Source organism: Heliconius melpomene, chromosome 20 (assembly GCF_056956725.1).
Source record: "Heliconius melpomene rosina isolate 202511_hmr_F chromosome 20, ASM5695672v1, whole genome shotgun sequence".
NCBI lineage: Eukaryota > Metazoa > Arthropoda > Insecta > Lepidoptera > Nymphalidae > Heliconius > Heliconius melpomene.
In genome coordinates, this window is record NC_140408.1 from 6035833 (window position 1) to 6061810 (window position 25978).

The following is a 25978-nucleotide window of genomic DNA, read 5'->3' on the forward strand; positions in this document are numbered from 1 at the left end:
ACGAGAATCGAGACGCTCAGACGAAATTACGTACATTAATATAAATTTTTAAATATTAACATTGAAATCTATAAGTATTACTAAGCTATCGTTAATTTAATTATTTTTATTTCCATTATTAGACTGAAATTCATAAAATTTAAAATACAAATCCAGGTACTTATGACTTCAACTTAGACTTAATTTGATTTTTATTTTGTTTCCGAATTTAAATATAAAAACTATAGTACTATACTTCCTTCTTTCTCAGAACTGAAGCGTGACTTCATCTTTATCAGTACTTTCGTCTAGTGTTCTGTCAATTCTTCCCTCATAATTTTTAAATAATAATGGCAGAGAATACTTTAACCATTTCCTGTTTCATAAGTGGCTAAGCTGCTGTGTTGGACGCAGTTATTCCTCTTTGATCGATGTATCTTAAAACTTCCAGTTTCCTATACGATAATTCAAGACTCCAAGCTTGGATGTCTCGTGCGGCTGCTTCAAAATGGAAACAGATTCCTTATTCTAGCTACGACTACATATTGGTTTGTTCCTAGGACAGCATCCTAAGCACTCACATGTCCATAGCTTAACCTTAAATATACTGATCCACTAGGAATAAGTCAATCATACTTTTCACGGTGAGAATGTAGAAGAACGTGCGAATGGATCGATGACGAACGAATAACAAAAAAGATTTTGGAAGGAAAAGTGAGCGGTAACAAAAGGGGGAGACCTCGGTTGATTTTTGAAAACACAGCATCAATACTGCAGGAAGATCACGTAAAAAGCATGAAGAAATTAATGACAGTGGACGAGGTGAAAAAGGTATGTAGAGATAGTAGAGTTTGGCGTTCCGTTCTCTCTGACCTTCCCACTAGTAATATAGTGTGAAGCTAAGTAAGTATTAATTTTAATTCTTTACATATTTGTGTCATTGTTGGTACCACAGCATCATTTTCATTCAGATGCTTATCATTATTCTATACTAATTGTCATTGTCCATATCAACACATTTTTACGAATTACATTTTTTTTAATAAATAGGGATAGTTCATAGATGCCACTTCAATAAACGTGCATTATAACGTCCAAGCTTATATGTCAGTATGTCACAGCAAAATTAAAGCTTTACACGCTGGTTTAAAAAAATACGTATTTTTTAGTTAACAATAATAACTTTAGGAGAACTGTCATAAAAACTATGTAAATATAAGATTCATTCTGACTGCTTCTAGTATAGAATAAATTTATTGCTTTAAAGAATAAAATAATAGATTTACTTATGAAAATCAGTAGATATTATTAAAAAAACCTTTCTCTATGTATTAAACCCATTTTATCGGTACCGTATGATATATTGTATATTATATTATATATTAGACATTGTGTGTGGTATTCTGTCAGCGTAAAAACATTGACTCATATAAATTAATTATCAGTCTGTATTTTTAAGATGACATTTTATAAAAATAATTTGACAATTTCGATATTTTCGATATCTCTGTGTATTCTGTGGTTCGTGGTTCCTTGAGTCTTACTGACTTCAGTCAGACGTGTTTGTTTTCGTATTTTGATTGAGACTTAAAATTGAAATTACACTATTGATCATAAAATATTATAAAAAAATCAATTTATGTTTATTTGACGATTTAGAATAAATGAATAATGGTAAGTATAGTCAACTATATTATAATATGTATACTATTATGTACCTAATCGTAATTACTACTATAAGGGAAGACTTAAAAGACAAGGTTAACAAATTTATTAAAGTATACTAGAATAAAGGAGGTGTTAGAAAGAATTAGTAAAATCATACCGTAACAATTTTTTGTGATTTTCAGAATAATAAACTTTTAAGTTCTATAGCAAATGCAATAGACAATAAGGACGACGTAAAAAAACGAATAGATACTGGTAAAGCTGTCCTTCGTGAATTACAATGTTGTGTAGAAAATTGCCAAAACCGTTTTGGAGGTAAATCTGAATTGGCAACAGAAGATGACATAAGGTATAACAAGACCTATCTCAATACAATAAAAAAACATCTCTCACAATGTACTAAGTTAAAATATGATATTCAATTAATATTGTTTTAGAATAGTCAATTTATGTGAAAAGTGGGAGAAACTCCTCAGTCATGGACTCAAGACAAACCTCTCAAATTCAACACTTCAGAATTTTGTTTCAGCTGGCTTAAATTTCACTTTTAATATATTCAATATTGGTATGTTTTTTGTGAATGAATGCTAAAATTTATTTTTATACCTTATGACTATACATTTGAAAACTGCTACTTGTATATATGTGTAATAAAACTTAATTTATATTTATTGCTCTTCAGGTAATTCACTGTGGAGTTATACTTGTCTTCATCTTACAAAACACGAAAAAGAAAGATTTAAAATTCTATCCAATATCAACACTCCTTTAGGCTACTTCAGGGCTTTCCTTAGAGCTTCCTTGAATGAAAGATCCTTAGAAAGGTAATCTAAGACTTTTTGTAACATACTAAATTTAATTAAGTAAAGAGGATACTCTATTTCTTAATATTCTTGAGGCCATTGTAGTGTCTTCTCTCTGGTGTCGAGGCAAAGTGTGGTGATGAGTTCTGCCACTCAACACGGAATGCCTCCCTCCAGAATTCGGCAGAAAGTGGGGAATGGAGTGTCTTAACACTAGGGTCCCTCTACCAACCCTGCTGGGTGCAGAATACAGTGTGAAAATATATAGATTTTATGATAATCTATTTCTTAATGGCATTGTTTATCTTTTCTTAAAAATTAGATATTTGCAAAGCTGGATATCTCATGGTCTTGTAACAGAATATTATGATGAAGGTGCATTTATTAGGAATCCAGAAGCAAATTTACTTCCTAGTATGGCTTCAGGTAAAAATAAAAAATTATCATGTTAGTGATACTGGTAATATATGTATCAAACATATATTGTATATAAATATATTTAATTTTTATTATTACAGGCTTATCAAGTGTTTTATTTGCATTATCCATTGACAGAGCAGAATTGAATGAATCACAACAATTGAGTCATGTAAACAAAGTTGAGCTTGTAATACCACTACCTACACCAATAAAAACTTCGGGTAAATCAAAGAAAAAACCATTAAGACAAGTTATATCTTTCGATAAAAAAGAAGAGAAAAATGAAACTAAATCAAAAAAACACACGGAGCCAATTATGAATACCAGTGGTTCATTTTGGAATAGTGCACCTGCTACATGTTTGAATTCACCAGATCCAAAAAGTACTCCAAAGGTGGTCTCCACCAGTGAACCTACAAGCTCAGATTGTAAAACAGGCATTCGTCATTTTTTTCCAGATAGTGTGAAAGCGATAGAGAACCCTTTACAAATACTCTCAAAATTATCAGAAAGTGCCAAAGAAATATTTTCTGGTTCTCAGAGCAGCATTGACAAAAATACTATGTTTAAAGATGATATGTCAGATTTGAGTGTAAATTGCTTAAAAATATATGAAAGTGATAGTGAAGAGGTTGCTGGCAGTATAGATGGCAGTACTTCATGCTTAGAACTTTGCTTCACCGAAGATGAATCTGCACCAGATGACAAAAGCATTAATTCTGTGTTAGAATCTAGAGAAAAGGAGTTTTATAATTTACAAATGAGATATAATCAGATTGATGCTATAAGTAAAGAGAAGATTTACAAGTTAGAGAAACTTGTGTTAGATTTAAGCAAGTAGGTATGCTGCATAATAAGATTTAGAACATACATTTATTAACATATTAAAATAATTTTATAATATTTTTAGAGAAAACGACCGATTAAAAGATCAGTTGAGAAATTATATGTCAGCGGTTGAAATGGGCAAGGCTCTAAAAAGTAACAATGACCAAAATGAAGAAGTCGGTCAATATGAAAGGAAACTAGTGCAGGTGAAAAGACTTTTTTATAATTTGTTTGTTATCAAAATAATAAAAAATATATAAATCCCTAATTATGTAATATATACAAGGCCATCTTGGCCTATGGGCACAGTATCTGAGTGTAAACAAGACAGTCGTGGGTTCAATTCCCATTAGGAAAATGAGTTATTTTCATTTTCATGTTTTGGTAACAAGGCAAAGTGCAACATACAATGTCTCGAAAACTGCATAAGGAATGGTGTATCTGGGTTTCCTCTGCCTACCCTGCCATATATTGGGTATAATGTGAAACCAAATAAAAAACAAAAATAAAGTTATACAAGATAATATTTTAAAGATTTAAAACTTATTTTCATTCATAGGTTGCTGAAATGCATGCTGAGTTAATGGAATTTAATCAACATTTGCAAAAACGCCTTCAAGATTTGGAGAGCTCAGGCTTGGAAATTTTAGATTTTCCAGAATCAAACGTAAAAGCTTATATTCCCAGTGCTTTCCTGGTTGGAAAAAAGACACAGTCTTACCATGTATATCAGGTGAGAAATTATGATATTATATGTATGCAATCAGAACAGTTCATGCGATTCTGGGACACTGTTGTGTACTGTGTTTCAAAACGGTGTCTTAAATTCGGATGTATAATGGAGACAAATAAAATATTTTTATGTTTAATTTTTCTGTTTTGCTATTTGGTAAAACAATGCAATGTCTCTAGGTAGGTGAGATATGACTAATGCTTCCTCTTTAAAAAAGTAATTTTTATGATTTACAGATATTTCTTAAAATTGGACAAGAAGAATGGAATGTGTACCACAGATATGCAAAGTTTTATGAGCTACATTCCCAACTAAAGAAATGCCATCCTGACATAGCTAATTATAAATTTCCGCCAAAGAAGACTTTAAGAAAGCGAGTGAGTGCTAAATATAATTAATTTCGACATACTTAAATAATAAAAAAAAAATGTTCTCATTATTAATAGCTTGCTAGTGTTTTTAAAACTTTAATATACAAAGGTTTCTTTGTATATTAAAGTTTTAAAAACACTAGCACTGTTGTGATCTTAGAACATAAGCAATCTAATCTTGCATAAAAGGTTCTAATGGCTTGGCAGACACTATCACATCTATTTTTATCATAACTATTCTTATTTCGCACAAAACAGAAGTTACTTATAAAAGTATATGTGGGAAAATTCTGTTTAGAATGATCAGGTTCATACAACCATTTCCATAGCTCACAAGTTGTTTATATAAGAAATAAGCAATATTACAAAAATATGAATATGTAACGGCAGGACGCGCGCGTGGTGGAGGCGCGGCGCGTAGCGCTGCAGGCGTACCTTCGGCACGTGCTGCTGGCGCTGCCCGAGCTGCGCGACTGCACCAGCCGGGCGCACCTCGTCACCTTGCTGCCCTTCTTCGGGTAAAATATAACGTCGGCTCAGAGTGTGAACATGTTTTGTCGTTATGTACCCGTATATTTTTTTTATACTATTTTTATAAGTGTAAAAAATAATTATCATTTTTCACAAAAAAAAACTGACTTAAACCGGTTGGTGAAACTACCCTTGAAGTGTAACCTTTCCAATAAAAAAGAACCATGGAAATCGGTTGGCGAGATATTGGGTTATTCGTCTATTTGTCGCGCACATACTTAATGCAAATTTAAGACTTATATGATTTGTTCATAGTTATCATTGTCAGAAATGGACCAAATTAAAATGGAACTACACGGGAAGCATTAGCTTTCAAAAAAAAAAAAAGAACTATTAAAATTGACTCACCCAATCAAAAGTTCTGATGTAACAAACATAAAATAAAATACTACAATATCAACCTATTATTTCATATAGAAGAGAATATAAATCAATTTTGGAAATTGTAAAAACTAATTCTTTCCTGTCCTTTCCTGAAAAGGATACGGACGAGGGGAATCGGAAAATGAAGGACATTCAAAATATAAATAACGTCCACTTCGCTTTTTAAAAAGGAAACAACAGTTTTAATAAACAATCAAGAATAAAAAAGGCACGGACGACTAAAGTCTGTGGCGCTTAACAAGTCATTAAAAAAACTAATTCTTAACAATTATCTTTGGGTAGCAGTAATTTGTAAAAATCTCCCTACAGAGATGCCAACAACATAAATAGTTATAACGAGCGTATAAGAATTTTGACGTAGCTTGATAAGAACGTATGACTTAGTGGTTAGAGCCCCTGGTTGGTTTCCAAGAGGCGCGGGTTCGATCCCGCTATGTTCAATTTTTTATACGTTATCTAAATAAGTATGTTTTTTTTCTTTCCAGAATTTCTTCCTCTGGAACTGAAAATGGCTTTAATACTACATTAACACGTCAACAATCCAACGAATCTACTTCTACGTTTGACCCACTTTGATATTAGTACCAAAATAAATAATTACATATGTTTATACATTTTGATACTAGTATTCGTCAACACAATTGTGTGATGTGGGTTCAATTCACGTTTAGAGGATATAATTATTTTATATTCTGACTCTGATAAGATAAATTGCTTTCCACCACTCAATTCGCAACACTCAGCTCGGAGTATCTTGGCATTAGGTTCTCTCTGCCTACCCACTAAAATGGCATAGTAGTATCTATAATATGTATTTAGTATTCTATTATGTTTGTAAGAAAATATTCTTTTTGTTATTTTAAGACGTCGCCTGTTTTGTATGTAACTTTAGGTAAAAGTTATTACTTGAAATGTATTATGATTATAAAGATTATATCTACAATTATTAGTCTAATATTTATAGACTTCGCCCGTGGGCCCTATGATTTAGTTTTAATCCTTCATGTTTATTTATTTAATACACTCGTTAGTGTAAAATATTTATACTTTTAAGTACTAAGTATTTATTGTTATGAATTTGTAGTGATAGCTTGATGTAAATGATTAAATAAACACCATCAAAGTAATAATTATGCAGCTATAACTTATTCTTAATTTATAATGTACATGAAATAATAAGAATATTGCCGATTGAATTACCGATTTGCCTTTTATACATAGTATTTTTCTAAAATTACCTGCTTGTTAAACATGATTTGAAGAAACTCTAATAAAAAAAAATGTTAAATTCAAGGCAAGCTTTTTGTTTTACAATATTTTCGAAATGACTTACGTATGTGTATCATTTTGATTAGTTATTGTTGGCAATGATTTAAATTAAAGCTACATTGGTCTAAATGTAAATAGATATATCTATAGATAAATTATACTAATAGAACTAGTATTTATAGAAATGATATTTTTTTCATTAAATGACAAATTCAATTTCTATGAAAACAAAACATTTTTAATTAGTTAAAAAATTGTATTGTAATAATATATTATTTTTGTACCAGATAGTGTATAAATTAATTAATAAATTTTTGATTGCTTGTACATACATAAATTTAATAAAAATATATTTTCAAAGAATTTTCAAATAAATGAGTTTATGTATTATAAAAAAAGTCTATGAATCGAAGAGTGTTATTCTGGATTACTTTAAAATGTTGCTGTTCTTTTAATAAACATTCTCACATATAATAATTTATGTTTTATAGAATCTGTGATATTATTAGTCGTAAAATTGACTTTATATTATTATTGTCTGTTTTCCCTTCAAATTAATCATTCTGTTGTGTGATAGATTTTAACTTCTTCATTTTAAAATAATTCTTAAGAGTGTAAGACGATACATAAATAACAATAAGTGCAAAGATTATTAATACTAGCGTTATTTATTTATTGTATTAGATCGTAAGCGAGTTGTAATAATTCGTAACTACTTACCAAAGTGGATTATTTTCATAGAGAAAAAATACCTACTACAATTCTCTAGTACTTGAGGAGAAATAGTTATATTAACTATATGTATTATGAAAAAATGAGCATTATCATATCACGGTTGTAGCTTTATGAAATTGAATTCATTTATATTTATTCATAATTCATCTGGATGTAATATATAAGTTTATCAGAAATATCATGTACAATTAATGAATCATGCACATTGTAACCAATACGTAATCTGTAAGCGTTATTGAATAATACACAAAATAATGAAATATCAGAATTTTTATTTCTTAAATTAATGTTTACGAAATTTTATTTCTATCTCGGCCCCATTTTTAATAAATAAAAACATGAATAATTTATTTTATATTAACTGTGTGTGTGAATATTTTTGTATAAAATGTAATTCCAAGTTGCAGAAAAAGTTATAATAAAAACAAATAAGTAGATAAATAAAAGACACTGTAGCAAATTAAATTCATAATTTTATTTTTATAATAAATAAAAATCAAGAAAACGCTCGTTTTGAGAATTTTCTTTATATTAAATACATCGTACAAAAGATGTCAATACAAACTAAATCACTTGGTGCAAAGGCAAGCCTGTCGGTTGGGTTTGCTTGCGCGCGCCCGGCGTCACTTTGAGCTATCTATGCAACAGGCATGAGTGAAGCCGAGGATAGCCTCATATACGTACAGCCTACATACACAAGGAAAGATACGAACTGCCTTCCACGCGGAATGCATCTCTGCAGGCGTCTCCCAATTTCTAATTATGAAAAAATATGCTTTTGATCATGATTATAAAATGTTGTAAATAGAGGTAAGAAAAAGCGTATTACACTTCAAAAGTGAAAAAAAAAACGCAACAAGTTTATTTAGTATAAATAAATAAAAATAATAAAATCATGTATCTAACTTAAATATGAAATAATTTACTACAATTTTACACCTAAACGATATAAATGTATTGCAACACTCGAAGGAGCTTTGGAACCGTTGAATCGATCGGGGCTTATATTTAATTCCAGTTGGTAATAAAATAATCTCGAATAATAAATCTATAAGTTGTGATTTATCTTTGGTTTTCTAAAACATGTGTCGACCCTAGTTCCATAACTCCTCGCGGGGACAGCGCGGGCGGCGCGGCGCGGCTCCACTGGCCCGCGCTGGATTGACTCTAAAATGATTAATTCATAAGTACTTACATAAGTTGCAGATCTACTATGAAGCTAATGCATCTTATAAGCAAATAGAGAACTTTAACCAAATCGAAGGCGCATCTAAGTCAAATACTACCGAAATGAAAAATGATAAGCCTAGGGATCTGTCAATAACAGTTACAAAGCTTCAGTTAACGCGTGTGCTAAACGGAAACGAGCCTTCGACTCGATATATAAATAAGTGACTACGATACGATTACACCACTGTGCAAGCGCGATCGAATTCCACTAAAACATCACAGCTCAAAATCAACGTGAACACGACGCAGATGCGATGGGCCAAAGAGAACGAGGCGGGCGAGGAAGCTCCACGCCATTATACTGTATTATAGTGAAGAAACCATCAAATATTACGAATATTGTATCGGAAACAAAATTAAGCATTGGTTTATTGTTAGTTGCTGTAACCAGGCAATGTTTGTATTAGTTGATAGAGATTTTCATATTCCGCTCTAGAATATAAAAACCACCCACTAAAATTTCGCGAATCCATCTGGCGCAGACGGTACCTAGAGGCTTGGAACTTGCTCGTTGCAGCAAGTCGCCCAGGACACACGCTTGGAGACCAATGCCCGTCATGCAGCATGGCGGCACGACGACTTATCTCAATATATAAAAATATACGTTAAAACAAGCTTACACTATAAACTACACACTGAAGACGCACTCCGTTATGCATTCGCCATCACACTTGCGACATTAGATGCGACGACCGTGAGGATAAACGTGATATTTTCATAGTATTATCATTTGTGCTATATGCTGCCGCATATGCAAGTTGGAGCGACTCACGGCATATTCTAATACATACAGACGTGTTGCATCTAGAGTGGTGTCCCGCGGAAGAAATGACGACACCCTGCTTCTTTCGCAATATGTTCTGGTAACTGGCTCGGTGATTTTGTACTGATCATTTTAAATATTCTCTTGTCACTGGTAGCCATTTCTTCCGTGCGGACATATCGAGACATCGAGTTAGCAATATACGATGGTAGTTTTTACATTCGAAACTAACGTTAATACTTGTCATTTTAATAAAAAATATTTTTTATATATCTATATATCTGATCCAGTGTAGGGAGCGACTTTAAGGATTGAATTTCGAAATTGAATGAATTTAATACTCTGTGGACTTCTAATGGCTAAACAGTAAAGGGTTTAAGAGCCTGTGTCTATACGTAACATGACAAAGTTTTAGTTACATTGAAGCGAACCAGTATAGACACAGACAGAACGACAAAGATCGCTAGAAGCTATAACGTTTTTAAATACATGTGCACTTATTGACTTTAAGATTAGACAGCTCGAAACGTTAAGCCTAAGAGAACTACTTTATTTTTTTATCATTTTGTTGTAGCTTATATTAGGCTTTTCATAAACATATAAGTAGAATTATTATATTATGGATATATTTTCCAAGAATGATTTTTGCCGCCTTATTCTAGATACATCTATGAAGTTTCATTTAGATTCTCTATTATGCAACGGCTGTCTCTTCAACTCTCATCTGAAAAAAACAAAAGGCCAATTACATTGGAAGTTCTTAAGTGGGTATTCACAATTACTTTTAACTGCTAACAATAAACTGAATGGATTAATCATGCTTCTGTCCCTGCGCAGCGACGCCCTTTTAGTTCATATAAATGACAAATTAGCTATCTCCATGAAAACATACTTTAAATAAAATAATAAATAATTATCCATAATTACAATGTTTGTGTACTTTAACATTCTAAATAAATTAAACATAAATAGTCAAAATTAGTAATATTTTGTTGGCTGTAGGGTTAACATGCCGTCGTGGCGCAGTGGAAGTGTTAGATTGTAAACGCGATAGTTAGGACTTCGATCCTCATTCGATTGAAAATAAAAACGATGAATCGGATATTTACCCGTGTTGAAATATGAGTAATGTCTCAAAAATTGGGCGGTGCGGGTAACGAAGTGTTTTAACATTAGGTTTCTTACTCTGCCATATGGGATATAAAGCGTGAATTTAAATAAATAAATAAAATTAAAAATAACTTTTAATCTTCTTCTTCTTCCTGGAATTAATCCCGGGTATCTGGGGACTCTGCTTTCCTACTCAACCTACTAGAGCTAGACCATTGGCTCTCATATCCTGCATCGCGACATCTATCCTGCGCTCTTGAATTTTATCAGCTAATTAATAACCTAAAATAAAATCATAAATAATTCAAATTCTTACCACGCGCGCCGACAATGATGGACTTCCGCTTGATGTCCTGCGCGGGCGCGTTGGCGGGCCGCACCACGCCCACGCCGCCTCCGCCCACCAGGTGCCCGCCACCAGCGCGGATCGGCTTGGCTGCAAACACATGTTACTCATATATTATGTGATGATACTCCTACCCCCCCCCCCCCCATTTTTCTCTAGACATTACGCAACTCTCAAGTGATCACTTTTACTCATTTTTTATATTGTTTCAAAAAAATTGCATAACAAATACCAATGTATTGTACATAAGTCATAGACGCAAAATAAAAGAGAGACAAAAATGGTTAGCAACTTGCGCTCAAATAAGTTACACTTGCATACCCCTCTGTATTCAACTTACGAATAAGAAAATACACAACGTCCAGCGAAATGTAAAAAAAAGACACTGTGATGCGCCCTTACCGATTTGTGCCTGCACTCCTCTTCGGGCAAGATTCTTAGCGCGTACTGCTTCCTTGATTCTGTCGACTTCGAATTGGTATCTCTTACGGTCACGCATTGCACCTTCTTTAGCTTCCTGTAATTAGAAAAATATATATTATAACAAAATAAATTTACTTCAATTCTATATAATAATTAATAGTAAATGATGTGGCGGTAGGTTCGATTAAATACCAATGTGACAAGACAAAGCGCGGCGTCGACTTACACCCAACTTTAATATTTTACAGCAATATCTTGAATTCAAGGCAAAAGCGCGGAACTGAGTGTCTTGACGCTAGTAATAAAATATCAGACCTTAAGTGCAGTCTCAAGCGCTTTAACACGCTCCATGGTGGCGCGCAGGCGCTTCTCGAGCTTGGGCAGTTCGCAGCGCAAGTCGGCATTGTCGCGCACCAACTGCTTGTGAACCTTCGTCAGCTGCTCCAGGTTGTTCTCCAGGAAGGAAATCTTCTGCTTCTGCGCGAGGGATCCTCCCTCCTCTTCTGCTCCTTCTTCAGAGTTCGTAGATTTCTTTATTCTAGCCTATAAATGTATTAAGTATCATATGAAAGTAACGTTTAGAAAAGAATAGAATCACTTCATTCAAAAGTTACCTGCAAATCTTGTACGAATAGTTTTCGCAAGTTGTGCAGAGTCTGCAACTCCTTAGCCACAGTGTCTTCCAGGCCCTTGAGATCGGAGCGGGCTTGCTCGCGTCTTTCCACACTTTGGCTGTATAAATATTTTACTTTGTAAATTAGATTTTTAAAGTCACAAATAACCTTAAATAATGGGAGCGGCTTGGTCAAAAATAAATTAAGCAGAAATTAAATGTAACTTTTAAAAATGGAAACTCGTTTGAAATGTAGAATTTAATATATCCGATTGTAAGGGAATGTGTTAAAATTTACCTGAAAATGCGATCGAGCTTTTATCTCCCAGCACGCACCCATCCATATTACGCAGCGCGATGCTCAAATGCCGAATTGAAAATGCCAACTCCCGGCAGAATGAATATGAATGGGATACGTGCGGAATAAAATGACAACTTAAAAAATAAATAAAAAGCGAGCCATTACAAGACAACTACAATTACTCGTACTTACATTGACTAATTAAGTATACTTAAATATTATTATTGTATCACAAAATAGTTAACCATTTCGTCTCCTCGTGTTTTGTAGGTTTGATTTAGAAATGACAATAAACGCAAATGGTCATAGATCAAACATTTTCTAGATCCAACCGAGGGCTTGTTGACTCTCCACGACACGGCGTTCTGATTCAAGTGCAAATAGACGTTTTAAACATTGTCTGAATAACACTAAAATGGTATGTGAGTGGATTGATATCTATTTGCACAAGTTCACAACCGATCGGTCGAGGTGATCACTCATCGGCATTTCGAGTGCTATCATTGACTAAGGAGGTGATGTGGGTACTAGGGTAACAATAAATGCAATTAAATATTAAGTAAGAGGCGTGGATGAATGAGAGGACTGGACGAGCGAGGCGGTCATGCTGATTATGAAAATAATACTGTTTGTTACTTGTTGGAGCATATGCTTATAAGTTTCCGTCATTCTTTTTTTTTCCATTCAAGTTTTCGATTATTATTATTCGTCACAATAGAAATTAAGCATATATTCCAATATCTACAAATTAATAGTGTGTGTTCGCTATGGTTCTTTTTTTATTTTAATATAAATGCAAACGTCGGAATGTTGTAGTCGCAGGAAATTTCCTTTTAATGCTTTAAAATTCTCCCTTAAAATACTTATACCCTAACCTACCGTCAGATCAAAACCTCTAATATTTAAAATATATGAATGATATTTGTAAATAGATATTTTGACGTACGCTCGTTTAAAACGCTTTCGCTAGAAGACTGATTTCCTTATGGTCGTCATATGATATACAAAAATATTTTAAGAAAAATATTTACGCATTGATTCTCTATACAAACGTTCAACCTATATACAAATAATTAAGTTATATACATTAGACTAAGTTTCGTAAAGTCCGGCCGTGAACATTTCATGGAACATAATTCGCTATAAAGCCAAGTTAAAAATTTTGTGCTCATTTGTTAAAACAAATCAGTTTCTTATAAAAATATAACAGCGCCTAAAATTTTCAAATAAACCGACTGTAGCAGTTTACAAGGCAGTGATAATTAATAGCTTAAAGATATATTACATTATCAACTAAGTAACTGGATCGTTATCACTAGCAACAGGTACCGATTTGTAACAACCACACGACACAATATTTTACAAAGAAACGGGAAAACATCTAAAATACTTACGATATACAAATATCGAACTATAGTAACGTTCACGGTTCTATATATTGTTACTTAATCTTCATGCTTTTTACTCACGATTGTTAATTTTTATAAAAAACATGCAATAGACAAAGTACTAAGTGAAGCCTTTTAGAAATAAATATTTTTTTGTAATAGACTAGACACGAACTTCGAAGCGAAGCAATAAATACTTTTTAAATACAAATAATGAACCCCCAAACAATTAACGATTCACGTCGATGTAATTTCGCATACTTCTGTCTCATATAAAATTTTACTATAACTATGTTTTATTATTGCCACATAAGATCATAGGAGACAGAGAGCATGGAAATATGCGTTAATGGATTGGAACAAAATATCATGGATCTCTCGTACACCAAAATACATGTAACAAAGAACAATACAAAAGTAAAGGCACCGATAAATAAATAGTACCAGTTGTGCGGAGACCCATGATGTCTGTGATAACAGAAGCGAGCCGACAAGCTTAAACCAAAACGACAATCTGGGGATAGCGGTGAGTGAGCAGGATCATGGTAACAGAGATGAGCAAATGAAGCTGGAGGGGGTGGATGTTGCAGGAGTGGCGCGGAGGGGACTTGGGGATTGCCGAGAGCGACTTTTCCTCGCCCGAAGCCTTTTCAACTTGAAGGCTGGCGCCGTACGAGAATCCTAGCTTCTCTTTTTTCGGAGATATAATATAATCTCTAAAGTCGTCATCTTTGAGCAGCATCTGCTGATTGGCAACTTCTTTCTCAGCTTTATCGAGGTTACGGCGAGGGGAGCGCGACACTAACATTAGTTCCTTGAGCTTGGCGGACTTGTCGGCCTCCTCGCGCTTCAGCTTCTCGTAGTCGTCCTGCAGCTGCTGGCGCGCCAGAGTCAACTCCTGGTAGGTACTGTGGAAAACAATACGTATGTTTAAATAAAAAAAAACTAGGACGTATATAAGTATGATTCAGATTGACTTCTTGCAGTCATGATTGCAGGTACACAGGATAACTCAATTTATATGATATTAAGTACAAATATAAATTTGTCTGACATATACCTATAAATTATTTTTTTTGGTTTTTTTTCTAACATTTGTACTGCAAGTCCTTACTTATTGTCAAATTTTATAATTTGACCTCGATATAAAATGCGTCTATAGTAAGAATGAACGATCGTATGTCGTCGAAGGTGTTGAGTAAGAGTACTAACTCCTTGAGGTCCTGGTGGTGGCGTTGCAGCGCGGCCAGTTCGTCACGCAGCGCAGCCAGCTGCGAGGCGTGCGAGGCGCGCAGCTGCTCCAGCTGCGCCTCCAGCGCCGCGCGCACCTGCGTGTCTGCGCGCTGCTCCGCTGCCGCCAGTTGTACGCGCTCCGCGGCCTGCGCACACAATACTATCACTTATCTATCTTAGCTATACCTGTTAGCATCTCCATAGGGATATTTTTACCAATTTCAGTAGCAAAAACAATCAAATTCAAACATTTTGTACTTTAAAAATGTCAATATTCATGATGACTACATATAAACAAACATTTCAAAAGAAAACGTATACGGTGAACAGGTATTCTGTGATTTCTGTTAAGATTCGCCTTGCTTGAAACATTTAAATAAAATTATAAATATAATAAAAAATAATATAAATTAATATTAATTTTTTTTAAGACCAAGATGAATTTTCTTGTCCCCTAAATCTTATATATTGACATGTCGGTTTATACATATTCATATTTCATACCCAAGCCATCGAAAATTTATTCATATCTGCTATTTGAAAAGTCATTAATTATAGTTGGTGTTTGTTGAGCTGTATGTGAGTTATGCATAAAATGGAATTCAAGATGCAGTAATCGCCTGCTACACTTATGTAGTCAATACGGCGCTAATTTAACATTTATAATAACTTTCTGAAGCGTTAATTAAATGTAAACGTTTTATTTCTTTTCATCACGCAAATCACTAGTATTTTCTTATAAAACTATGTAACGAAATATTTACTAGCATGTTATAAATAGCTACAGAATAACTAAATAAAACAATTTTTAAAAAACATTTTGTTATAAAAATCGCCATGGTGCGGACGACTGTAGACGCTACGGTTGTGGGTTCGAGTCCGACTCGGGAAAAAGGAATTATTTTCATTTCTTCACTTTCGTAACAAGAAAAAGCGCTTTCTTGAGATTCGCCACTCAACACGCAATGGGGAAGGTGGGTGACCTGCAGGCGCGCGCACTCCTCGCGAAGTGCGTCGGCCGCCTCTTCGAGCTGGCGCTTCTTGTTCTCGGCCTCACGCATGGACTCGGCCAGCGACGCGCAGCGCGCCTCGTGCTGCGAGATCAGCAGCCGGCACTCGCCCAGCGAACGCTCGTACTCCTCGATCTGTTATGTTATTTATATATATATTTATCAATACTTTTTGCACCTTTCGTAAAAATAGTGCATATTTTAGAAAATATATCAATTTTTGCCTGTAAGAAAGCTTGTCGTGAGTGATAAGGTTGTTTATATTATAATTGTCTATTTATAAATTAATATCTGAAATTATAATGTAATTAAAAAAATAATTATATGATGCTTAAATTGAACAATTTTGTTACATAAATTGCACAATCCTTGATTCTAGTTAAAAATGAAACATTCATATTGAAATAATTGTGTAAATAAATGTATGAATAGTTAAATTAAAATGTGCGTAAACTTTATATGAATACTTTCTTATATAAATAATACTTATTTCATGATCAGCTAATGATAAATCTTTCTTTAAAAAGGAAGATTTATCCTTTTACCATTGTCTTGATATATGTTTAAAAAAACGCTACTATATAATCTATGTGCCATATAACTGACCTTTTGGTTGGCATCAGTATTAGCAGACTCCAACGAGCTACAGCGTTGTACGATATTCTTGATTTCGCTCTTTATTTTGCTGATATGGAGGCGGGCGACGGTAACATCCTCTTCTAGCTTCCCTATTGAGTCGACGTTCAGCTTAAAGTCTAGTTCAGATCCTCCCACGGCGACAGCGATCTCCGCCAGGTCTCGAAGCAAGTGTGTGAGCAGTTCCGCAATACGTTTGCGTTGATGAACTGAGAGGTCACGCAGCTGCTGCACCTCAGCCGACGCGGTTGCCAGGGCACTCTGTTCAGTAAATGTATATATATGTAATTTAAGACCATGTTGTTTTAATCATTTACAAATTGGGTTCATATGATTTAGAAGTAAAAAACTTTTTTACAGTTTATGGGGTATATTAATACATTTTCTTAAGTTTTTCCTACCCCGTAGCTCAAATATATACTTATAAAAATAAACAGTGTTTTCATTAACCTGCTTGGTTTGCAATTCCTCAGAAAGTTGATCACACTCGCGGCTCTTGCTGTCAACCTCCTGCGACTTTTGGTCGTAGTTGACGGCGAGCTCCTCGAGCGCTTGCAGCACTTCCTTCACCTCCTCCTTAGCGGCCTCGTTCTCTTGCTGGATTCGGTTCATGTCACCTTGAAGAGCTTCATAGTCTCGTCTGACAAATTGTTATTAAGACAATATAAATGTTACATGTTGATTATATATACCGTACACTTCAGGATTAGTAGGATGAGTGACTTCTAATGAATGTTTTAACTGTGCTTATATTTCTTTTCATCTAAAAAAGCGACACATATTTGTATCTAAACAACATTTCATACTGTTTCAGACAATATAGATTATAAATAATGAGAAGTGTATTTTTTGGGAGCAGCTTTATATATCAGTCCTTGAAATAACACCCAAAAATAATAAAACGTGGGGCATTTTTAATGAACCCCGAAGCCATTTAGAAGCTAAATAAGCTACAAATATAAATCAGCTATCATATGGTAAGCATAAGTCAACATACTCGTTATTAATAAGGACTTTGAAGTATGTGAAATTTTTGTACATGTCTTGAAATAACTTCTACATATTTCAACCCATTTAAAATTATTATAAAGGCTTTTAGTTTACAATTTGCAGAAAAATATATAGCCAAACTTCATATGTTTTAAAATAAATAAAATGCCACGTAAGTGTCATGAAAACTTGGTTACATCTAAACTACTACTACTACTACTACTACTACTAAACTAAAAAATTAATTACATTTTGTTAAAAAAAAAACGAAACGGTCAGAAAGTTGTATGGACCAAATAAAGGAAAAGAAATTTAAATATTTTTCTCTAAGTGTGACAAAACTAATTGCATTTACAACAAAATTAATTTGAAATTAAGGCCATCATGGCAGTGAGTATAAGTCGACTGAAAACGCGATGGTTGTGGGTTTGATCCCTACTCGAGGTAATGAGTTTATATAATTTCAACCCTTTGAAAAGATAAAACACGTTGTTAAATTAATCCACTCAACATATAATGTCTCGAATTCAGGCGGAACTACGCGCCCTCTGCCTATACTCCTGTATAAGATACAATGTTAAGTTGAGAAAAGAAGAGCATTAGTGATGTAACATAATAGATGAATTTTTAAAGTATTATAATCTTAACTTTTTATACAAAGGAATTCCATTTTTTTGTCAGCTTTAGCAGGGCAGGCAGAGGGAACCTAATGTTAAGACACTCCGGTCCTTACTTTCCGCTGAATTCTGGAGGCATAGCGTGTCAAGCGGTTGAACTCAAAGCCGCGCTTTGCCTCGACGCCAGATCGAAAAAATGAAAATATTCAATATTTTATTTCTTTGAGTGAGAATCAGACCCACACATCTCGTGTCTCGTGTACGGCTGTACCTCTGAGCCAATGGCCTCATAAAAACACTCCATTTATTACACTACTGTGTAGTATCCACAGAAAGGAAAATATTGAGTAATTTCACTCTAAAAAAAGATTCTAAATAAATAAAAATGTAATATGTCTAAATATAGCTAAGCTATTCTTACAATGAATATTTATAGCCTTTGTCTATAGTATTTTTAGATATTAATAATCGCAATCGCAATCTATAAAACGATTCTGTCTACAATCTCATTATATATTCTGTTCTAATTCCAATCAATGGCATTGTATGCATGCACAATGCACATACTCTCAGTGATTACAAATAAGTCATTACTATTGTACAATTTACTGATATAGTAAAATTTTATGCTCTTTCCCTCACAGCAGGTTACGCTGAGGGAACCTAGTGTCGATACACTCTGTTTCCTACTTGCCGCCCAAATTTCGAGACATTGCGTGTTGAAGGAGGAAACAGATAGCTTTGCTTTGTCGTTTTGGGATCAAATGATAATAACCCATGTTCCTTAAGTCGAAATCGAACTCACAACCGTATATAAAACAAATTCTTAACTTAATTTCAAAAACCGAAATGTTTTAATGTAGCCTTATATAAAAATAATAATCTTCAATAGCTATTTTTGTTTTATTTGGAGTCAAGATGTATGTAATTACCATACAATTAAAATACAAAGTAAGAAGTGTGTGGTCGTGAAAGTTATGAAATACATCTTCGTATTTTCATTAATTAATTATAACTTTAACTTTCTAAGACTACTGTGAAACATACGTGCGATTTTTTTTCAATGTACAAAATGTCGCGTAAATTCTTATAAGTAACGCACAGAATGCGACAAGCACTTTTGATATTGTTTTATACCGCTTATGTAAATCGTTTGCTACACGCCGCTCACTTTAATACTTCAATTTGATATGCAATTTGCAAGTGGTATTAGAATTACATCACATCTATCTTATAATTATATAAAATAAATATTAAAAATTGTGCATAATATAAATACAGTAATAATCATCGTGAAAATATATTTACATACCATAAAACATTTTTATACATAAGCATTAACATGGCTTCATTGATTCAATATTAGTATAATATTAAAGACATAATTTAATAAATCTAACTATTGCAAACATCGCCTACACACAAAACAAGTTGGTTATAATAATGACGAATAAATTGGATTAATACATTTCAATAACGTACGGATTCGAACAACAAAACTCCATCGTACTTACCTCGTGCACGCGATCAGTTCCTCTTGCTCCATCATTTGCTCCTTGAGTTTCTCCACGAGCTGTGAATGTTGGTTGATCTCTTCGTCCTTGTCGTCTAATTGTTGGTACAGACCCTCCAATTTGGCCTGCATGGCCGCGTCCTCGACTGCGCTTATTACAGCCACTGGCACCGGCTAGACGAAATATGTATATTTTTATAATCTATACTCATAATAAATTCGTAACACATCGGCGTCTGTATCCTGCATGTAGCAGGATAGGTAAATAGGGGGAGCCTAGTGTTGAGACACTCCGCTACACATTTTTCGCAGAATTCTGGAGGCATTGCGTGTTGAGTGGTGTGGAACCCACGCGCTTTGTCTGGATACCAGAGCGAAGAAATGAAAATATGATATAGTTCATTTTTTCTAGTGTGAACCAAATCCACAACTTCGCTTGTGCCCCTGTGCCGCAACTGTCTAAAAATGTTTTCAATATATTTTATACAATATTTTATGACAAGTCTATTAAAGCTAATCAGAGTTAATTAACCTTTAAGTATGGACGTCGGGTCTGACAGACCAGACAGTTCTACGAATTCTACAAATCGGCCACTTCTCGGTGACCTCCGCCACTGAGTCTCTCAGTACCTTTCGTATTTATGACAAAATGAATGTAGATAGCAGTGGTTGTGTCTCTGGGTTCAAAACACGTGAGTATTTAACTTTCTAAACGGGGCCTGGGTCTGTCAGACCCGACGTCCATGTTTCCCATACATGAATGATTTCAAAACGCCATATATTTTTATAATATTACAAAATATACTTTAATATTTTAATTGTATTATTTGTATTCAAATGTTTTTATTGTTTTATATCATATATTATTTGGCATTGTTTGTTATATATTTTAGTAATATAAATATTATTTACCTAAAAAAGATTCAATTTTTTTAGTTTTTATGATAAAATGGAAAAAAATGATCGACCTAGCACGTCAGAGACAAAAATATCGGTTCTTTATAATCAACATCAAACAAAAGAATTGGACGACGACATTTTATAAAGAAAATAGCACTTTATCAAATAAAAAGACGCGTTTCGTATACTAAACTACTCTAAGAATTGAGAATGACTTTGACTCGCGTTTCGCGATCTGATCTATCATTTATTGAACATGAAGCTAAAAAAATAGTTTTGGGATCTTGAAAAACATGTACACTTTGCCCCCAAAAGATATATAGAAACACAACACATACTTATGTTGACTGCAATCGTCCTGTTTGCCTACAATGTTGAAAGCCATTGTGTATCGATGTTCAATAATACCTTATCTTGAGGTGTTGTCAAAATTTTTATTTTATAACATAAGATGTAATTTCTTTATTTTTTTTATTTGTTAGACTTTATATTTTGTTAAAAAAATATTTATTTTATTATCTGTCTTTTTTTTATAGTATTATTTTCTTAAGAGTCATCCCATGTGGCCAAAGACTGAAATTGTGACTTTAAGTTACTTAAATCGTTGTGATGCGTAAACTTTAATAAAAAGCGATTTTATTTATATAGATTTTGCTTGATTTGAGGCTATTCATGTAAACTAAAACATAAAATTGTCTTATTCCTTTAAAAAACAGACGGAATATGACCAATAAATACACTGGTCTGACAGACCCGACGTCCATATTTGTGTTATAAAAAAATCACGTCCATAGTTAAAGGTTAAACAATTCTAAGTAAATAATACATAAAAAGTAGTATGATAAATGCTGTTCATTTTAATTGCAAATTGTGTCATAGTATTATCTTCACAAAATGTTTGTTGCCGTAGAGTGGTTACGTTCGTTATTACTTATTAGGAACCACACGTTTTATTCGCCACACTGGTCAACAGACGATTCATAACAAATTTAGATTATTACAATTTTCCTTAGTAGGATTTACTTCGCCTATATGGTGACATTGATAGTAAACAGTATTGTAAGCTTGGGTTTCTTTAACATCAAAGTGATGAGATGATACAAATAACAAAAATATTTATTTCACATTTCATAAGTATAATATATATAAAGATAATCAAACAGAATGAAACACTAAAATTATCTATTTGTAAAAAATCTCATCACGATTAAATTGGTTTTATTTCATTCGAAAGCTTAAAAAAATTCTAAGTATTCAGCATTTTTAGCGTCACGCTGTATCCTGCACGTAACAGGGTAGGCAGAGGGAACCTAGTTTTAAAGACATTTCGTTCCCCATTTTCCGCTGAATACTGGATTTATTGCGTATTGGCGAAACTCAACGCTGCACTTTGCCTCATCACCAGAGAGAAGAATTGAAAATATTAAATTATAAATATTCATTATGTGCGTATTTTAATTCTAAACAGCAGTGAGTAACAAAGTGACGCGTTGTACGTTTATAACGAATTATAGTTTTGTCCAGTAATAGGCATTTCCACCTACGTTGAGAACTGAGAAGTTTGAGTTGTGTGTCATCGCTCTATGTTATAAACACACTTCATTGTATACAAGGGTTAAAATACGAAGATGTTAACGAATTACAAGACCGTTCTGTAACTATAGTAATATTTAATTAAGTCCTACATACATTTACATCCTCAAGACAAAGTATTACTGTATTACTAATACTTCCTTTAGTATTCTATGAAATAAATTAATGTGATCTTTAAAAGCGAGTCTAAAATGAATTCAAATTATTTTTAAACTCGTAATTTAAACACAATTTAAATTATATTTGCACATCAATAATAATAGTTGGTTATCTTATATACGTAAAAAAATATACTTTGGCATAATCCTGGGTATAAATTATCTTCATGCCTTATTTCATCCACATCTAATAGACCTTTTTTCTTGATTGATAAACAAATAACAACTTTCACATTTACAAATATTCATAGCATTAATTTCTTGCTTTTAAAATACTTAACTATTTCCTACAGTTACATTTAATTCCTATTGAAATAGAATTAGAATATGGACAACAATTTAACAATAATATTGCTGCTATATAATATGTTATATAGATATATAAGAAATGTCACTTAACTTCTTGTTATACCCAAAAATAATAATAATAAAAACACTCACCGCCACAGGTGGTTTCTCTTCAATGAATGATGTAACAGGTGTAACAGCCTCAATCTCCACCAGATTGACCTGTTCCTCGGGTCGTACTGTCTCACCTGACCGCCAACGACCAACTTCATCCTCCAACTTCTCAACCTTAATAGTGAAACAAAGAATTATAAAAGATAAATATAATAGATAAATATTTTTTTTGGCCGAAAAGAAATCAAAGAAAACCGTGTTTGACAGTTAAGTATATTGGATTAATTCTCGTTAGGCAGAATGTTCTTTTTTAACTTTTAGATAATATGTGGTACTGAGTTCCACAACTTAGTATGCTGGGTCAGAATGTCTTAAAATTGGTCAGCAAGAGGGGAATAGAATGTCTTTATACTAGCATGTTCCCTACTATACGAGGGAATCAATAGCCACATCAATAATTAGTTACCTTTCCTTTAAGTCTAGCCACCTTCTCTTTCTCTCTTTCATATCGACGTTTCCATTCTTCTGCCGTAAGTTCCTCATTGACACATACCACATTTTTAACAGTCTTCGCCCTGTACCATTAAAATTTTATAAGTATATAAGCTATTACTGAAGTGATATTAAGATGTCAAATAAGCAAAAAAGCTTGTGTAATGTGAAATTTATATTATTATATTAGATTATATTTTGAAGTTTACTATATTAAATTTCTTTTATTTTTAGCATTAAATATATACCTTAGAATAATTTCATTTTATAATAATAATTTTGATATTAGTCAGTTACCTTTTACCAAAATCGAGTGTACTCTTGGTCTCACTTTCATTGAATGAGGCTGGTGAACAACAGATAACAATTGTAGTCCTAGCATTACCACCGAGTGATTCTTGGAGAATACGCGTCAATTTGGAGTCTCTGTATGGGATGTGAGATTTATTGCCGTCCGCTAATGCAGAAATTACATTACCCAGAGCAGATAATGATTTGTTAATATTTTTCGCCTCATCAAGAACTGTACCTTCAGCACCAGTTTTAGACACCTAAAATAATATATCAACAAAAACAAAATAAATTCCCATAGGAAATTTTATTGATAAAAATGGACAATTTATGTGAATTTGAAATAAAAGGACTTTTTGTACTATTATCATTACTTATGTTACCTTTTCAGAACCAGCCAAGTCCACAAGATACAATTTTCCTGATAATTTTTTTTGGTTTTCTAAATTTTCTTGTTTAACATTTATGAGGAAGACTGAATGAGATCTTGATGAGTGTTCATTCATATCTGAAAAATATATTTTATTAATAACTCATTTTTTTAAATCTTTATTTTATATCTTCTTATGAAATAAAAAAGAATACATACTTGTCACTGCAATATGCCTATTTGATTTTCCTTCCTCTATAACTTCAAATACTTCTTCTGGACTTGACACAAATCTTTCTGTAGCACCTTTCACAAATGGAACTCTATTTTTGTCTTCATGTACACTGAGGTTCACCTTTGACACTAAATTTAACACCAAATATGTATTTATCTTGATCATAAAATATATTTTAGGTAAGTAAATAATACACATGTAAAATTACCATCTAAGAGATCCCGAATTTTGTCCATATAAATTTCAAAATAGGACACTTTAATGTGAAATTCAAGGTTTTCTTCCATTCCATAGATATGATTGAAAATATCATTAACTATCCTTGGAATTATACCCTGTTTACCTGGATCTCCTGTAATTGAATTTTTATGTAGCATACATCATAACAAATAATCCATTCAAAAGAAATTAGAATTTACTGTTCAAATGAAATATTGAAAAATATTTGTATATAATAACAATGCTTACCTATGACACCCTCCATAGTATGTGTTTTACCAGAACTTGTCTGACCATATGCAAAAATTGTACCATTGTAACCAGCAAGTACATCTGCCACAATACTTTTAGCTGCTTCATTATATACCTTTTCTTGAGTTGCGTTGGGCTTAAATACTTTGTCAAACAAATATACTTTACCCTAAAAAAAAATGCAACATTTCTTAAAATATTTATTTTTAATTTTAATTAGTATTTTATATCTTAATATAAAATAAATTATTTTATATTTTTACACAATATTCGTATGTAATATTACTTATCTTGAATTATATTTCAAAATATCTAATTTTTTATTTCATAAAAATTTCCCTAATCAAAATCCTTACTTTTTTTTATAGTATTTATAATATTTTGATTCATGATTACAATAATCTAATATTAACAAAAAGAATTGTTTATAAATCAAAAAGTAAACAATAATAAAAAATATAAATATACAAATTATCCTAGGAATTCTCAGGTCAAGGTCGGGAAAGTATTTGTATTGATTTTCGACAAAGTAAAATTAGATGTCCAATTTTGTTAAAATACATAGAGATTCTTCAAATTTTCATGATCGCAATCATAATCAACGAAGCGGAATAGAAAAGAAAGGCCATTTCGTAGCAGGTGAACACCACTCGTAATGTATTAGTCATCATGGTCTAAATTAGGGCGATGATAGAGGACTACAATGAGGGTATATTGACAAAAGTATCACTTACCCCTATGGAAATGCAATTATCATCAGGTCCCGAAGGGAATTTTACGATGAATTTGGAACCAGCTTTTTCTTCAGAGTCATTAAGTGGTCTAAATCGGCATACGACTCTTATGCTGTCTTCAGCAGCTATTTCGCGATCTGCTGCCATATTGTAAAAATTATAGCTTACACTAAACACTGTCTACAGAATTAAAAAAATAAAACGTTACTGGAACATAAAACCGTGCATGAAGAACTACAAAGTTAGAATTTGTCACTGGGAAATCTTCATGACAGCGGTATCAAAATGTCGGCCATATTCTATGAAGAAGAAAGGCCTGAAAATAAGTGTCTTATTGGTCGAAAAATAATCAAGATGCCAACTAAAGCAGAAAAAATCGATTCGTTGCCAACACTATTGAAAACGAGTAAGATGCGTTCATTCATTCCATTTCAGTTT

At 32.9% G+C, this 25978-nt stretch overlaps 2 protein-coding genes across 5 annotated transcripts; one reads left to right on the top strand and one right to left on the bottom strand.

The window, feature by feature from the left end:
- The first annotated feature begins 759 nt into the window (after positions 1–759).
- On the top strand, positions 760–7981 carry LOC146527731 (sorting nexin-29-like). 4 transcript variants are annotated; one of them, XM_085205223.1, is made up of 12 exons: positions 760–810; positions 1830–1996; positions 2085–2212; positions 2330–2471; positions 2773–2876; positions 2969–3091; positions 3329–3707; positions 3781–3904; positions 4258–4431; positions 4668–4808; positions 5193–5320; positions 6203–7981. In XM_085205223.1, the coding sequence occupies exons 1-12, from the start codon at positions 775–777 to the stop codon at positions 6291–6293; spliced, it is 1737 nt and encodes a 578-aa protein (XP_085061349.1). In that variant the 5' UTR covers positions 760–774; the 3' UTR covers positions 6294–7981. The 4 variants fall into 4 exon arrangements, with proteins under 4 accessions (XP_085061349.1, XP_085061348.1, XP_085061346.1 ...); XM_085205222.1 differs by having other exon boundaries at positions 2969–3707; positions 5193–5366; XM_085205220.1 differs by having other exon boundaries at positions 2969–3707.
- Positions 7982–8176: 195 nt separating this feature from the next.
- Positions 8177–25870, bottom strand: Khc (kinesin heavy chain). The gene is made up of 19 exons (XM_085205219.1): positions 25541–25870; positions 24804–24975; positions 24544–24687; positions 24320–24463; positions 24114–24238; positions 23737–23990; positions 23414–23522; positions 22987–23121; positions 19896–20068; positions 17225–17414; positions 16745–17035; positions 16112–16273; positions 15108–15274; positions 14702–14803; positions 12208–12325; positions 11909–12136; positions 11573–11687; positions 11141–11260; positions 8177–10438 (listed from the first exon to the last, which is right to left on the bottom strand). Exons 1-19 carry the CDS (start codon positions 25685–25687, stop codon positions 10428–10430), a joined length of 2907 nt encoding a protein of 968 aa, XP_085061345.1. The 5' UTR covers positions 25688–25870; the 3' UTR covers positions 8177–10427.
- Between the last annotated feature and the right edge of the window lie 108 nt (positions 25871–25978).